This window comes from Leptonotus elevatus, chromosome 15, assembly GCF_054856555.1.
Source record: "Leptonotus elevatus isolate MCC_2025b chromosome 15, RoL_Lele_1.0, whole genome shotgun sequence".
NCBI lineage: Eukaryota > Metazoa > Chordata > Actinopteri > Syngnathiformes > Syngnathidae > Leptonotus > Leptonotus elevatus.
In genome coordinates, this window is record NC_141253.1 from 5,930,443 (window position 1) to 5,945,242 (window position 14,800).

Consider the following 14,800-nt stretch of genomic DNA (forward strand, 5'->3'; position numbering starts at 1 on the left):
CGGTTTCTCAAGCTGTTGAGTAGTTTGGTTGGTTGGTTGGTATGACAGTCTGTCAATCAATTAATTGGTTGACTGGATGATCAGTCCTTTGGATGATTGGTTGGATGAACAGTCACTTGGCCACGTTGGACATACAGTCAATCTTTTGATTGGTTGATCGGAAAGTCAGTCATTCAAATCATTAGTTGCATGGAAGGTCATTCCCTTGGTTGATTGGTGAGCTGGATGGATGGTTAGTTACTCAGTTGATGGATTAGGAGGATGGTTGGTCATTTCAGTGGTTACTCAGTAGTTTAGTTTGGCTGGTCAGTTAGATAGCCAATCATAGTTGGTTGACTGGGTGGATGATTAGTCTGTTGGTTGAATGGTTGGTTGGACAGTTAGTTAGTTGGGTATTTCAGTTTATTGGTTATACAGTCTGTCAATCTGTTGATCAGTTTGGTTACTTTGGTTGGTTGGTTAGATAGTCATTCAATCCATTGGTCAGGTAAATAGTCAGTCCTTGGTTGATTGGTTGGTCTGTCAGTCCGTTGGATAGTTTTCTTGGTTAGTTAGTAATTGAGCTGATCGCTGATCGTCAGACATGCAGTCCATTGGTTGGGTGAACAAATAGTCAGTTCTTTGGTTGATTGGTTTGTTAATTTGGTTGGTTAGTTATGCTTACTACATCAATTAGGTGGACTGTCTGTCCTCTGATTAAGTGCTTGGTTAATAGACCAGTCAGTCAATTGGCTTTGGGGGTTGATTCTAGACCAGGGGTGGGCACACTCGGTCCTCGGGGGCCGGAGTCCTGCAGGTTTTGGATTTTTCCCTTCTCCAACACAGCTGACATATGATCAGCTCATCAGCAAGCTCTGCATAAGCCTGACAACGATCCTGTTGATTGAAATCAGCTAGTGTTGGAAGAAGGAAACCTCCAAAACATGCAGGACTCAGGCCCTCGAGAACTGAGTTTGCCCACCCCTGTTCTAGACTGTTAAGTCTTTTCTTTGGATGGACAGTCTCTGTCCAAAACAAAACACTCAGACCATGCGTAATATCTTACGTTATCCTTCATGATCGAGAAAGTAGCCTGATGAGCGGTAGGATAAACAAATACCACTGATACCATGTGATCCTGCTAAACTTTCCAGTTAGTCATCTTCGTTTTTCACGCTGAATTCATTGAACATTTCATAGTGAGCTACACGAATCACGACCTGAAAACACAGCAAAGAGTGAAAAGAAAAGAGAGATTATCCAATGTATGTGCAGACTGAGGCGCATAAGCTACATGTGATGAGGTCGCCTTGCGCCGCTCTAAACATTCGACTCACGCAAACAAACAGTTTCCACTGGAGTTTATGTTGATCCCACAAATGTTTATAGAGGATTAGCCTTATTTCTGCATTCCCTACTCGCGGGATAAGGAAATCTTAGCCAGGACGCGTTATCCACTAAATTCCTCCCGGGTTCCCTTCTCTGCTTCCTCTATTCCAGAGCAGTTTCATATCCTCTTCCTCTTAACCTGATTATATAAATTCCTTTAAATTGACAGGTGCACTCTCGCACACTTTGCTGAGTCAGGATGGCTTCGGGCCAGTCGGCCCTTTTCCTTTTATCAATCGGCGAGCTCAAGTGCAGTTCAAAGCTGCGCCACACAAGAAGTGCAGGCTTTTTATATATCCCATGATTACTACACATCCCACTCAACTGCATTTGGTGTCTCATCGCTGCGTCTATTTTTGTGAGTCTGGCTAATGTCTGCGCTGGAAAACTAATAAGCGTGGTGGCCTCTTTAAAGATGGAAATGGCCTCATGGAATTGCCCTCTAGGGCATTTGCTATTCAAGTCATCCAGTGCAGTTGGCAAGCAAAGTAGAGGGATAAGAAATTTTTAGCCATGGACTTGCAAACGACAATACAAGACACGCTTCCATCATCTGATAATGTGCGTCGCGAGAGTTTGCCTGCTGGTCAAAGCAGAATTTGCTTTATGTGAGTGTGCAAAATGTGGTCATTTGGCAACCGTGCTGTTGTTAGCATTTGGTCCGAAGTAGCTAGCATGACCCATTAGACATTTTTCATAACATGAAGGAACAGGAAGACTTTACGCTCACTACAGTATATCAATATATCAACACGCAGTTCTAATCCAGTGTCATAAGAAGGCCCTGGATGATAATCACGCTAACAAGATAATGCTAATTTAATGACTGGCTTTGGGACAACAAAGCCAGTCTACTAAAAAACAAACCACTCGGCTGTAATTTGTTGGTATTCTTGGCCTAGTGTTAGAAAGCAGACATTGAGGCATAAAATGCAGGCAGTCCAATTACATTAACAAGCGGACAACTCAAGGTTTGTCACACACCCAAAGATGCCAGAGCAGTTCAATTGCGGGGGTGGGGGGTGGTTGTGAGCTTTTTGAGAGAGTGAGAGAGAGAAAACTCACAGAAACATAAAACAATCTCACCAATAATGTTGAATCTAAAAGGCTCCAAAACAAAAGCCAGAAGACTCGGCTGTGAGTCTGTTTTTAGTCAAAAGTCCATGTGGTCCAGATTGATGCAGGCACCGTGTCAGCTCGCAAGAACATGCCGTAAAACGCTGCCCCCCTCACAAATGACGCGGCTACGCTTAGTGGACGATGACTCCCGTGTTTCAAGGTTAAAACTCCGAGCGGCTCAGATCGCCATCTGTCAGATGTTGGAAGTCTCCCTCATCTGTAACACATCTCAGCAGCGGTGATCGGCCTTTTAAAGGTTAACAACAATGAACACAAACTAATCCGTCACGCGTGTCGAGCAGATCCGGATTAGCGCTTCAAACATCATCAGTAAAAGGTGGAAGCTAATAATGCTAATGTCACATTCGCAGGTGGGTGTGAAACAAGGGCTAAATACAACGATTAGTCTGGAAGAACCTTAAATAGGAAATACTGTACAGTGGTGCTTTGAAATGAAAACAAGTTTTGAGCACATAAATGAATCAAATGGACTTTTGTGACTTCATCTTATTTATTTATTTTAATTTTGAAACAGCATCTGTGGTGCATCTGAGCTTTTTTTGTTTTTTTGTTTGCAAACATGCTTGCATCAAACATCGCAATACATGTAGGCTACTTCACTTTCCTGGCACGGCCAAGCAGGACAGCCTGCAGCTACGACGAAGGCACGAGCCCCAAATATTTCCAGATTTCCTTCTGCTCTTTTATCCTGATCTTATTTTATCCCCTGCTGGCTGGCCTGCACTGCCCATCCTTATTTTTTCTCTCTCAGTATTTTAATGTATCACATTCTTCTCATATTGTTCCGTTCCAACGTCCACGCTTTCCGCTAAACTTTGGACAGCGTTCGTGTATTTGTCGGTCTTGGCGCAGGGCCACGGTGTGGCTTGTTTGCATGGACCCACGTGGCTTCATTCCAATCAAGTTGATATGATAAGGGAGAAAAGAGCAAGCAAAAATGTGGGAAACAGTACACATTTTTCCATTGCATGTTGGGTAGCGTTGGCATCGGAATAAAGTAAAGAGTAGGCAGTTTTATGTGCACCCATAAAAGCTATTTGAATGTTCAGAATGCCTTTCCTATTAACAGCACGTTAACGCGGTAGCTCAACAAGGTCATCGGAATAACACCCCAGGTATGATGCGGCGCAGTCGTGTGCCGTGCCTAAGTACAGTAATAAATATATTGATCAACACTAAAACTTACGTCTCGGCAATCTGGGCGCGTGCACATCGCTGGCTTCCATTCCACTTTTCGCCAGAGGGGTCGCAAATTTGCAAAAACTCTGCATCTTGCAACATGTAACATTAAGAGAAAAAAATTGTACTAAAATTCATATATTTTTTCTTGCAAATTACTACTTTTTGTCTTTACCTTTACTACTTCTCTCAAAGTTACATCTGCACTGATGTCACGCTATCGCCCTCTACAGGACCGGATGAATGACAAGTTGTATTTCTGCCGTTGTTAGAATGAATGAACTATTTTTTCACTTTCCCTCACCTTCTCCCCCCTGAGGACGATCATCTATCTCCCTGCCATCCCTCCCATTTATCTCTGTCCATCCACGCTTTCTTCTTTTCATCCCTCGTTCATTGAGCCTTGGTGTCACATTCCACATGTGTGCAACTTCCAGATGTATTCCCTCCACTGGAGGACAAAACATGCGACCAGCAAAAAGCCACGCATGACATCATTATCATCACCCCCCCCCCCCGAAACCAGAGCTTTGTACCCCCCCCCCCCCCCCCCAGCGTGAAATCCCCGTTTTTATAACCACTTTTGCGAAATATGCTGATGGCGAGAGTTTGAACGTACACAGAGGAGTGAGTTGGAATGATTGGGGGTGGAGGAGGGTGAATTGTGTCTGTGGGGGGCTTCAAACTAAAAATACACACATACGCAGACGTACACACCCGTGGGTCACACAATGACCTTCCTGCCAGAATCAATAAGCAAAACGCATGAAGACTCGCAGCAAGCGGAGTGGCTACCCTCACACTTTTTAACATCACCGCAAGTTTCTTTGGAATAAAAAAGGCGCATTGGAAGCTCACATCATCAAAGCTGTGTAATGACGACATACAACGGATACAATAATGAAGTCTCATTGCAAATAGTAAGTTTTGTATCACATACAGCTAACATTTTAGGTGCTATGATATCATTATGAACCACCAAAGGAACCAGATTTGAGTTAATTGAACGTGAAGTGATGTTAAAATAATAATTTTCAAGGCACCACATTTGGAAGTGGAAACAGGTGGCCCTCCATTCAATTAGCAATTCATGATAATATTGTAAAACACACAAAAAGAAATGATTGGAAATAAACATGAATAACAATTTTTAAAAAAGACGACTGATAAACTACACCAACCAGTCATTATTCAGCCAATATTTGTCTGTAGTTAAAATTTGTCAATACATTTTATTAATATAAGACAAGACAAGAGAAAATATTAAGTATTAAATAGAGGTTGTCAAATGATAAAACATTTTAATCAGATTAATCACATTTTAGAATTTTGATTAATCACAATTAATCGCTTAATTAAAAATGCTTTTTATCAAAAAAATGTGCCCGCCATATTTATAGAGCATATGTTATGTGTTAATTTTTTCGACATTTAATGTTATGAAAACGTCTTTAACATTTTTTTAATCATTTTTTGCACATGCTCATTCTCCTCTTTTTCTAATCAGTTAATTACAAAAAAATAAAATAAAATAAATGACCCCGATATTTCGACATGAACACATTTTCTGAATGTCATACATAAACATTTATTAAATGCTTTACTTTAATACATGTAGTTATGCCTATTGCTCAAACACAACCTGTGCTACCTTTAACATAGCCATCCGCTGTCAAGCTAAAGGATCATCTGTGGTCGAAATTAATACTGTGATTAATCTGCGTTAATACATGATTAATGCAATAATTCTTTGTGGTCAATGAATTAGTTAACACTTTAACTTTGACAGCACTAGCATTAAGTTTAAAATAGCACAACATTATTTTATGGGGAATACATTCAAATTAGTTCAACCATTATAATTCTAATTTTGTGAGAAAACAGGATGCAATAATACAAGATTTTTTTTTTTTTTACTTTTACACAAAGCCTCTTTGCCTCACACACATGTTTTCCCTTCACCTGAGCCCATAACACACCTTGGCACTTAGACAAGTGCCTGTACAGTATGAAGCCTGCACACAATTCCATTGACAAAGTATCCAAAACTTCCCATGGACAAAACGTCCATGTTTAAACTGATGATGTGCGGCGCTAACATGACAACATCATGACAAAAAGTAGCCAACGAGCTGCTTAACAACATCACTAACGTTTTCTCCTTTCCCCAGTCGGCTTTTTGTTCTCTCTCTCTCCTCCTGTCAGGAAGGTTAATGGGAACACGTCGCCCCTGGGCAGACGCAGCCCCCGCCATGATACCACTTTGATGGATGGCTCTGGCCTGCTGTTGGCCTGGTAGACGGGGGGAGGGGTGGGGGTGTAGGCGGGGGGAGGGGGTGGGTCTGGAAGGTTAGACAGACCTGGTGCACGGATGAAGCACGTAGACACAAACGCAAAAGCATCAAGTAGTGCTTAAATACAATTTTCCTCAACTAAGGGTCGAATGGGTGGTAGCCATAGACAGACAATCCCGTTCACACACCGATATCAAGAGTTATCTTCATTGCTAACCAAAACAGCAGCACCTCTCAAAGCGCATTTGGATGAGTCCTACCACTTGTTGTTGTATTAGAGATTATTTTAAATCACCTGGAGATAATTTTGTTAGTGATAATCCAGTAAATTCTGACCGGGATTAACAAAATAGTTAACCAAAACAGCAGCACTTTAACAGTCTTTCAGATGAGTCCTACCTCAAGTTATAATATTGAAGAAGATCTCACACTGCCAAAATAAGTGTCATTCTAGTGTACTAGGATTTTTTGGAGGAAATTCACCAACAGTCATGTCCATTTGAACTCTGTCGCTAACCAAAACAGCAGCACCTATAGGCAGCCATCCCACTGTATTGTATCATAGTATGTCATATTAGAATAGATGATCTGTGGCTATTTTTAGAGAAAGACTACTGCTCCAGTTGGCTCTTTAGAGTGTTTGTGTTTATGTTGCAGTGAGGTACCCTGTTGCTAACCAAAACAGCAGCACCTATCAAAACACTCTTGTGAATTGTAGTATTGAAAAATATTTCAGTAGCGTTCCAGTAGATTTCGTTGTGATGTGCTCACTGCACAACGTTGCGTGTACCCATAAATATGTGCTCGGGAGCTACTTCTTTGCTAAGCAAAACAGCAGCACCAAATTTTTTTATAATAGTTATAGATGAGTCATAGCACATGTTAAAGAAAAATGGAAATGACTATAGCGACTCACTTCTTGCTGCTATGATTTCCACAAGTTGACCAACTGCAGTTTGAATTCAGTTGCTAAGAAAACCAGCAGCACCCGGCGAGGCTTGCCGACCAATCAAATTGTGGAACTGTGTTGCCACATGTTGTAGTGTTAAAGTAGATGATCTATAATCTGTGTTCCACCCAGTCCGCCTCATTTCTTGAGGTTTCTCCGCATTCATTATGCACTAAATTAAAAGTGAGTAAAAGGTGCGGTCCAAACATTAACATTGGAACCAACCGCAAGAATTAAACGACCTCCCATGGCGCCGTACTTTACGAGCCTCTCACCGCCAGCCAACCTCACCCAGCAAATAAAACAGGATCAACCTGGGGAAACTTCAGCAAGCCTCACAAGAGCATCCAAGTGAATGGGAGTGTGAATACTTTCAAATCTGTTAAGTAGCAATTTGCTCGCAATCGTATCCATCCTATGGAGAAAACATTTCATAATGCAAACAAATTGCCTTTGGCTTTCGAGGATCCTAGAAGATCGTTCCTCACTATAGAGATAATTCAGCTGAGTTCACGGGGTCTGACATAAAAGCCTGGGGTCCCCATTGAAACCGTATGGGTTCAGCATGAGTCAGCCTGTGTGTGTGGCATGACCTTCCAGTGAAGGTTAAGACCTATGGAAGCCCGCAGAACGTGATGTCGCACCTTCACGGGTGTTTTGCTTGTCTGAGGCTTGCTTTGAGGGGTATCGCTTTCCCAACCAAAGTGCGTGTGCGTTGTTGTTAAGTGGATTAGCGGTGAAGGTCTAGTGCGAGTCCGTGTTTGCTTTTGGGCTCAGGGGCCACTTAGATGAAGATTAGGTTCTTCAAGCAAACACTCGACGGGGATAATAACAGGGATCAATAGCGGCTAACTGTCAGTCAGTAGTCACTGATAGTGTAGTGCATGTGTCTGCCAATATACTGTGCCTGTGATTGACTGGCACCCAGTCCCAGGTGAGTATACCTTTTGCCCTAAAGTCTGCAAGCCTGGGTTTCAGATCCCCGTCACCCAGGATCAGTCAATTCAACAGTCGAGTGAAAATGACATCACGGTTGCTCGGGTCTCAGGTAACAACCAATCACAGCGCAGCTTCAGCAAACAGGTGAGCTGTGATTGGTCATGAGCTGTGAGCAACTGTGATGTCATCTTCAGTCGACAGCAAGTGGCAAAATGGTCGCGCCCCCCCCCCCCCCCCCCCGAGATGGATAAAAAAAAATGGCTGGATTCTGCTTCATAATTCATATTCCAAAAATGTAATATTAACTCATTTAATGCCATTGACGGCTATAGACGTCAAAAATTCATTTGAATTATTTCTATTAGTTTAACATTTTTCCCACTTTTGTTAACAAGAGTATGAAAACCTAGAATTTTTTTTATTACACATTTAGAACAGATATAAAATTTGTGATTAATTGTGAGTTAACTAGTGAAGTCATGCGATTAATTACAATTAAAAAATTTAATCACCTGACGCACCTAATTTTTAATAATCTTTTCTTTAAAAAAATATTTTAAAAAAGAAAAAAATATATTTTAAGATAATCTTTTCTTTATTAAAAAAAGAAAAGATAATTAAAAATTAGGGGCGTCAGGCGATTACAATTTGTCATCGTAATTAATCGCCTGACTTCACTAGTTAACTCACATTTTATATCTGTTCTAAATATACAATAACAAAATTCTAGGTTTTCATACTTGTTAACAAAAGTGGAAACAATTTTAAACTAATACAAAAATAGTTAAAATGAATTTTTGACGTATATAGGCGTCAATGGCAGTGAATGAGTTAATCAGAATGTCATGTTTAGACTAGTGAGGTCACATACATAACATATTATTGTCAAGAAATGATTAAGGTTGACTTCCCCTTTAACTACAATCTTAAAAGTTAATTTTGGTAATTGCACATCCACTACTGTAGGTGGCAGTGGCGCTCTCATTGTCATAGTGAGAAGCACTGAGTAAAATACAACTGAATAATATACAGTAGCTCACATTTAACTCTGCTCCTAACACTATTCCAACTAACTAACATCTTATAACTGATGCAAAACATAATCTCCGCTCGAATGTGTCACGGTTCCAGTCAACATGGTGTGAAATCAGGTCATGATCTACTGTGGTTTGACAGTTTTTCAGGCCAATCTGAGAAACCGGTGCTGGTTCAGAGGAATATATACACTACGCCCCCTTTGTGCAACTTCCTGCATGCATTAATGCACGCGTGCAGGATGTACACATTTCTTGTCTTGGCCTGGTGGAGCGACATTTCAAAAATCATGACACCGCGCCCGCACTGTCAGCCATCACATCATCACCATAAACTGAGATAATTAATCCGTCACTGACACAAGTCATAAATAGTCCAACTTTTAACATGACAGTTAATTGCAGTTTCTGACGTGTGTTTTTTTTCTCTGTCTAAAAACAATGATATCATGGATGTTTTGTAGGCGGTATTCAACCGGTTGCAATGACTGAAACAAAACCACAATCATCAAGTTTCAGTTCCTCCACATCGGAGGGCTTAAGTTGTGGTTCTCTAACTCAGGTTAAGGGTCTGGTGGAACTGTTGATAATACGTATAATCATATGTTTGATTGTTCCCTCTGTTTCCTTCATACATTACCCAAAATACTCTATTAGGAAAAAGGTTCCCCGCCCTTGATTTACAGGCTTGTTTCCTTGTATTCATGCCCCTTTCTATCCTCTGAAAACTCAAATGAAACATTAGAAGAATAGAAAGACCAACAAAGACATTGTTATTTAACCATGAAAAACAGCTACATAACCTAAAAAAATGAGCACTAAACTGACTAAGCAATGTGCTTAAAAGAACACACCGATAAATCACTCCAGCAAGTAATGACCGCCATTAACGGGGTCGGAATATTGACTAACTATCAGCGGGGTGACGTGAAGAGCGCATTTGGTGTCACATGACTCACCATCAATAGTTAAAAGATGGCCGACTGTGAATTATTAAAGGTGTTTGCACAATCTGGAGAGCCCTTGATGAGGTGAGGCGGTTTTAGCGTGCGTGCATGCTTTGGAAACTCACACCTGCATGCCATTGTGGTAAAAGCGCATTTAGACCAAGAAGTGTTACTTGCTAAGCATAGGTGATGCATCGTCCACTCTGCAAATATATACCAATGGACATATTTGTTAAATAGATTAGTAGTAGGAGTAAGGGGTTCCACCGATTAGTCGACGAGTACGCTTTATTGCTACACATTAACGTTTAAAAAAATATATAAAAACTCACAATACTGTATTGTTTAAAAAAAAGAGCTTAAATTGGGGGAATTTTTTTTCTTTTACTGTCATGCGCTCCTATTGGCTCAGCGGCACAACGTATGATGCACAATGCTGTGTTCAGCTGAAGCGGGTGAAGAGTAATCATTTTGGACGGAGATTTGGGAAAAAATATTTGCTGGTGTGACTGATTTATGAGAATAATGCTGCACAGTATGTTCGGATAGAACATAGTTTTGTCCGAGTGAGCAATAATCAGGTAACGTTAACCTCAATGTACAAAAAACGACCTACAGTCACTAATAACACTTCATATTGAAACATTTACTAATGCAGGTACACATTGTGAATTGAGTCAATTTGTGGAGGAACTTGTGTGTTTACATTCCCCCTCATCTGGCGATTAAAGTGGATCTTAAACGTAGGTGGCCAAAACATGCCTAACAAAAATTAAACTGCACTAATAAACTAACCAAAACAGGTCTTTTTAACTTTTGATATCGTAGCAATTTACAGAGGACTTAAAATTTGCCTGTCTGATGCTGTTTCTATAGCGCTCTATGAGGCAGCAAAATGTCTGGCCAAAAAGGCGGTACAGTCTTCATAGAAAAAAAATGGGTTTGGGTTAGAATAGCAGTTAGCCTCACTAGCTTTGGCTGCTAGTCTTAAAATATTCATAGCAGAGGCATGGGGATTGAGTTAATGGTTAGGATTGGAGATTATAATTACAGTTAGCATTAGGGTTAGGGGTTAAATTTAGTGTTGGGATTATGGATATTGTTAAGGAGAAGGGTTAGGGTTAACATGAGTTAGAACAATACAAAACTCAGATGTCTTGTTTTGCAGGATGTAAGCGAAAGGTCTCTGAGACATGTGCTGGATTTCCTAAGAGTGTCACAGCGATGAAGGCAAGAGGTGAAAGCGTAATGATTTCAAAGCAACCTCAGTGGAGCGCTAACACAGTTTCCTGTGACCACTCGTGTCATAGTTTTAGGAATTGGTCTCTTTCTTGAGTTTTTTTTTTAGCGTTGTTGTTGTTTTTTTGGAGTTGGGTCACAATGAGAATTGAACAATACTTTATTGTTTAACATTGCAGTGATTAGCTTGCCTTTCCTGTGTGAACTATACAACATTGTCGTTTTAGTAGATACTAAATGTTGGCATTTTTGAGCTGGAAAAAAAAAACCACACTAATATTTGACAACAGACCTATCATTTTCCAAAGCAGCATTTGCTATTTGAAATTTGTATTTTACTACATTGTGATACCGTTCAGCCCTAATAAAAAGCATCATTGACTTCATGTTGGTTCACAAGCGCGTTACAAGTCTTTACTCTGTGACTCCGCTCTAACACGAGCAGATTGAAGCCAGATGCCTTCTTCCCTTTATTCCAGTCCAAATTCAAACCACCTGTAACCCCCCCCCCCCCAATCTCCGTTGGGAATTTGTGGCGATTAAATGCTTGCCACTAAAATAACCTCTGGGGTGCGGAACCATGGGGCGGGGGTGTAGCAGCTATCTGGTGTAGCGCAGCATGGGATAGCTTGTAGCTTCTCGTGCAGGTGAGGTCACAGCGGAGCAGTCTTTAGCGCACGCCAACGGATTTAAGTACAACCAGATTCGTTCGTGAACAATCAGCGTGAAGGTGCACAAGATGGTACCGCGGTCATGCAGGAGGGGAGTGGCTGGGGGAAGTAATGATTTGCCGCATGAGCTTCTACACAGAACAGACCTTTTTTTTTTTTTACCCAACCAAGCTAATTAGCATCACAAGTTGCCATCATCTGCACAAGAGAAGCAATTTGATATTAAAAAAGGACATGGTTGGTTTACTTGATGATGGCATCGTCCTCATGGGGGGGCATTGATATCCAACATACCTTCATTACTAGCTCCCAAGCTTGACCTACTTGGACACAACTGAAGGAAATCCCCACAACCCACATCATCTTGCAGCTTTCATTTGACTGGCTAGAGTGGGACATCACATTAGTGTAGTGTTTTGCATGTCTGTCTCGAAGTTCTAAGGTTCAGGGTTCGAATGTCAGCTCCAGCACTTTTTGCAAGGAATTTGTATGTTTTGGTTCCATGCTAAAATAAACCACTTCCGGTTTCATTCTTCTTCTTTGAATTTGTTTACGTCTCATACGAAATAAGTGTGCTGCCACCGAGTGGTCGAAAGTGGAATTACAGCGCACCCGCTCTACAGGAGCGTCCCATGTACTGTACAAAAAATATCGTCTTGCCAAAAGTCAGCTTCGGTTAATTAAAGACTTTAAATTGTCCATAGGTGTGAGTCTTTATGTGAATGTTTGCTTTGCCACTTACTAAGTGAGAAACATGCTCTATAGGGTTTAGATCAGGTCATTTACTTTGTCCTAAAAAAATTATAGCAGAGGAAGTCAGCATTGATCACCTCATACTCCTGAAAACCACTAGGGGGCATATTTTCACGATAAGTGGACATTGCTATGACATTCTCTTATAAATTAAACAGCATTATTATTCATACTGACTAGACATTACTGATGGCGCAGCATCAGCAGCAATGGAAGTTCAGTATCTTGCTCAAGGACACCTTGACATGGTCACAAGGGCGAGGGATCAAACCTACAACCAGCCTATCACACAATTTATAATTTTTTTTAAAGCAAGAGAACTAGAAGGACTCCGTAAGGGAGCCCTGAGGGACACCACTTGGAATAGGATCCATCCAACCATTTTTAAATGCATATGTCTTCATGATCTATCCCATCCAATCACAGGCAGGGCTCATTGAAACAAACAATCACACCGATGGACAATTTAGAGTCTAAGGTATGTTTTTAGTCGGTGGTAAAAAGTCAGAGTAGCTCGAAAAAAAACACGCAAGCAAGGAGCAAGAACATGGAAACTCCACATAGGAAGGTCAAAGCTAAGCTTCATACCCAGATCCGCAGAACATTTCCGTACGAAAACATGAAATTGCTGATTTTACATGGCGAGCAATGTGCGCGGAGAAAACCGAGTGAGTCAGACGTCGTGACGCCGCACGAGCGTTCGCACGGCAACGGCAAAACTTTTTTTTCCAGCGGGGTGTAAACACTGCATTCACTCATACCACTTGACTGCAACTGCACTACTGCCTAACCACGTTTGAAACCGTCAAACTGTCCGGATCAACTCGTCACGTTATGGTTAGGAACTGTAAATCCTGATGTCACTTGTGTTTCCACAGCAGGGAGACAGAAGAAGAAGAAGAAGAAAAAGAAGTCAAGTCACAAAGCGCTTAAAGAACAACACATAACATAAAGCGTTAACAATAATACAATCATAGCAACCCAACAAATCTGTTTTTCCATTCTTAAAAAAAATTATGCCCTCACGTATGGGCAAGGAGAGCCCATACAAAACAAAACCGCAAAACACACAAATGAGAACACACGAGCAGTAGTTGGCAGCCAGCTAATGCTACGATGCTAACCAGCCAACTCAATGGCAGCACTTGATGTCTCTCACTAGGCCACACCCCTTAAAGGCAGAATCCCAACACATTGATACTACAGAATGGTCTTTGATCTCGTTTTTTCACTTGTATGTCCCTTTCCACCCGCTAAGGCACTCAAAGCGCTTCACACTGACTTCACATGCATCAGGTGCAACTGGGGGTTCAGTATCTTGCTCAAGGACACTTCGACGTGGTCACAACGGCCGGGGATGGAACCTGCAACCTCTAGCTCTAAGTAATAGTTGTCTAGCTAACCAGCTGTTGATTGGCTATAGCTTAGTGCCTAACATTTAGACAGGGAGATTTTTTTTATTGTATATGATGGTCTGATTTTTCTTTATTTTTTTCTTTATTATTATTAAAAGGCTGAAATTATTGTGCCCCTAACATGCACTTTTATGGGAACCCATAAAAGCCCATGTGTTTTAAATGACACTATAGGTTACACTATGGATGACAACTACCACACAATTTAATGACCTCAGCGCTGTTGGAAAAGGACGCCTGTTAGCAATTATTTTATTAAGTGCTGTAATAATGAACTCACCAGTGAGCGCAGCTGTCGCGAGAGGGCAACTTGAAGTCCCCGGCATTTCGGCTCTGTCAAAAGACAAAAACAAAAAAAACGGACCGTTAGTTATGATTCCGCTGAGTTTCGTGACGTGGGATGACTGAATGACCCGACGCGCACGCACCCCAGTCCTCCCCCCAAAAAACTGAAAAAGTCCTCAGTGTGATGAGATCTAGTCCATAGCGCGTCCGCCTGTGCTCTGAGCGGCCAAGCACTGCAGCAGCATGAGGAGGAAGAAGAGGAGGAGGAAGGAGGTGGATGAGGAGGAGGAGGAGGAGGAGGGATGTTCTGTCATGAGCGGGACCCTACTCGGGGGGGCTTGGTCTGCCGCTGAAGCATGGGAAATTTTTACTCTTGCCAGGAAGTGAACATTTACGCCACGATTCTGTCTGTTTAAGTGACAGCTGAGCCTACAGAGCATTCGCTTCAATTGCATTACAATAACATGCGCAGGGTGGCATGTAAATGTATACAGTGGAACTTTCAAGGTTCAATACCAAACTCTTTTCCCCAGAGGAAATCACCAAAAGGGAATTTCTCAGTTGCAGGGTGAAACGGTGGCCATAAA

At 41.5% G+C, this 14,800-nt stretch overlaps 1 protein-coding gene across 2 annotated transcripts in view; it reads right to left on the reverse strand.

Annotated features, from left to right (window-relative positions):
• itga1 (integrin, alpha 1) overlaps window positions 1-14,800 on the reverse strand; it is a 54,845-nt gene that overhangs the window by 26,987 nt on the left and 13,058 nt on the right. Inside the window, exons 1-2 of one of the 2 annotated variants that reach the window (XM_086097448.1) lie at window positions 14,357-14,438; window positions 14,209-14,261 (exon numbers count right to left, since the gene is read on the reverse strand). In XM_086097448.1, coding sequence (XP_085953574.1) covers window positions 14,209-14,254 — 46 coding nt within the window. In that variant the 5' untranslated portion in view covers window positions 14,255-14,261; window positions 14,357-14,438. Of the gene's footprint in view, window positions 1-14,208; window positions 14,262-14,356; window positions 14,439-14,800 lie in introns of those variants that run through there. The other variant, XM_086097447.1, reaches the window with a different exon arrangement.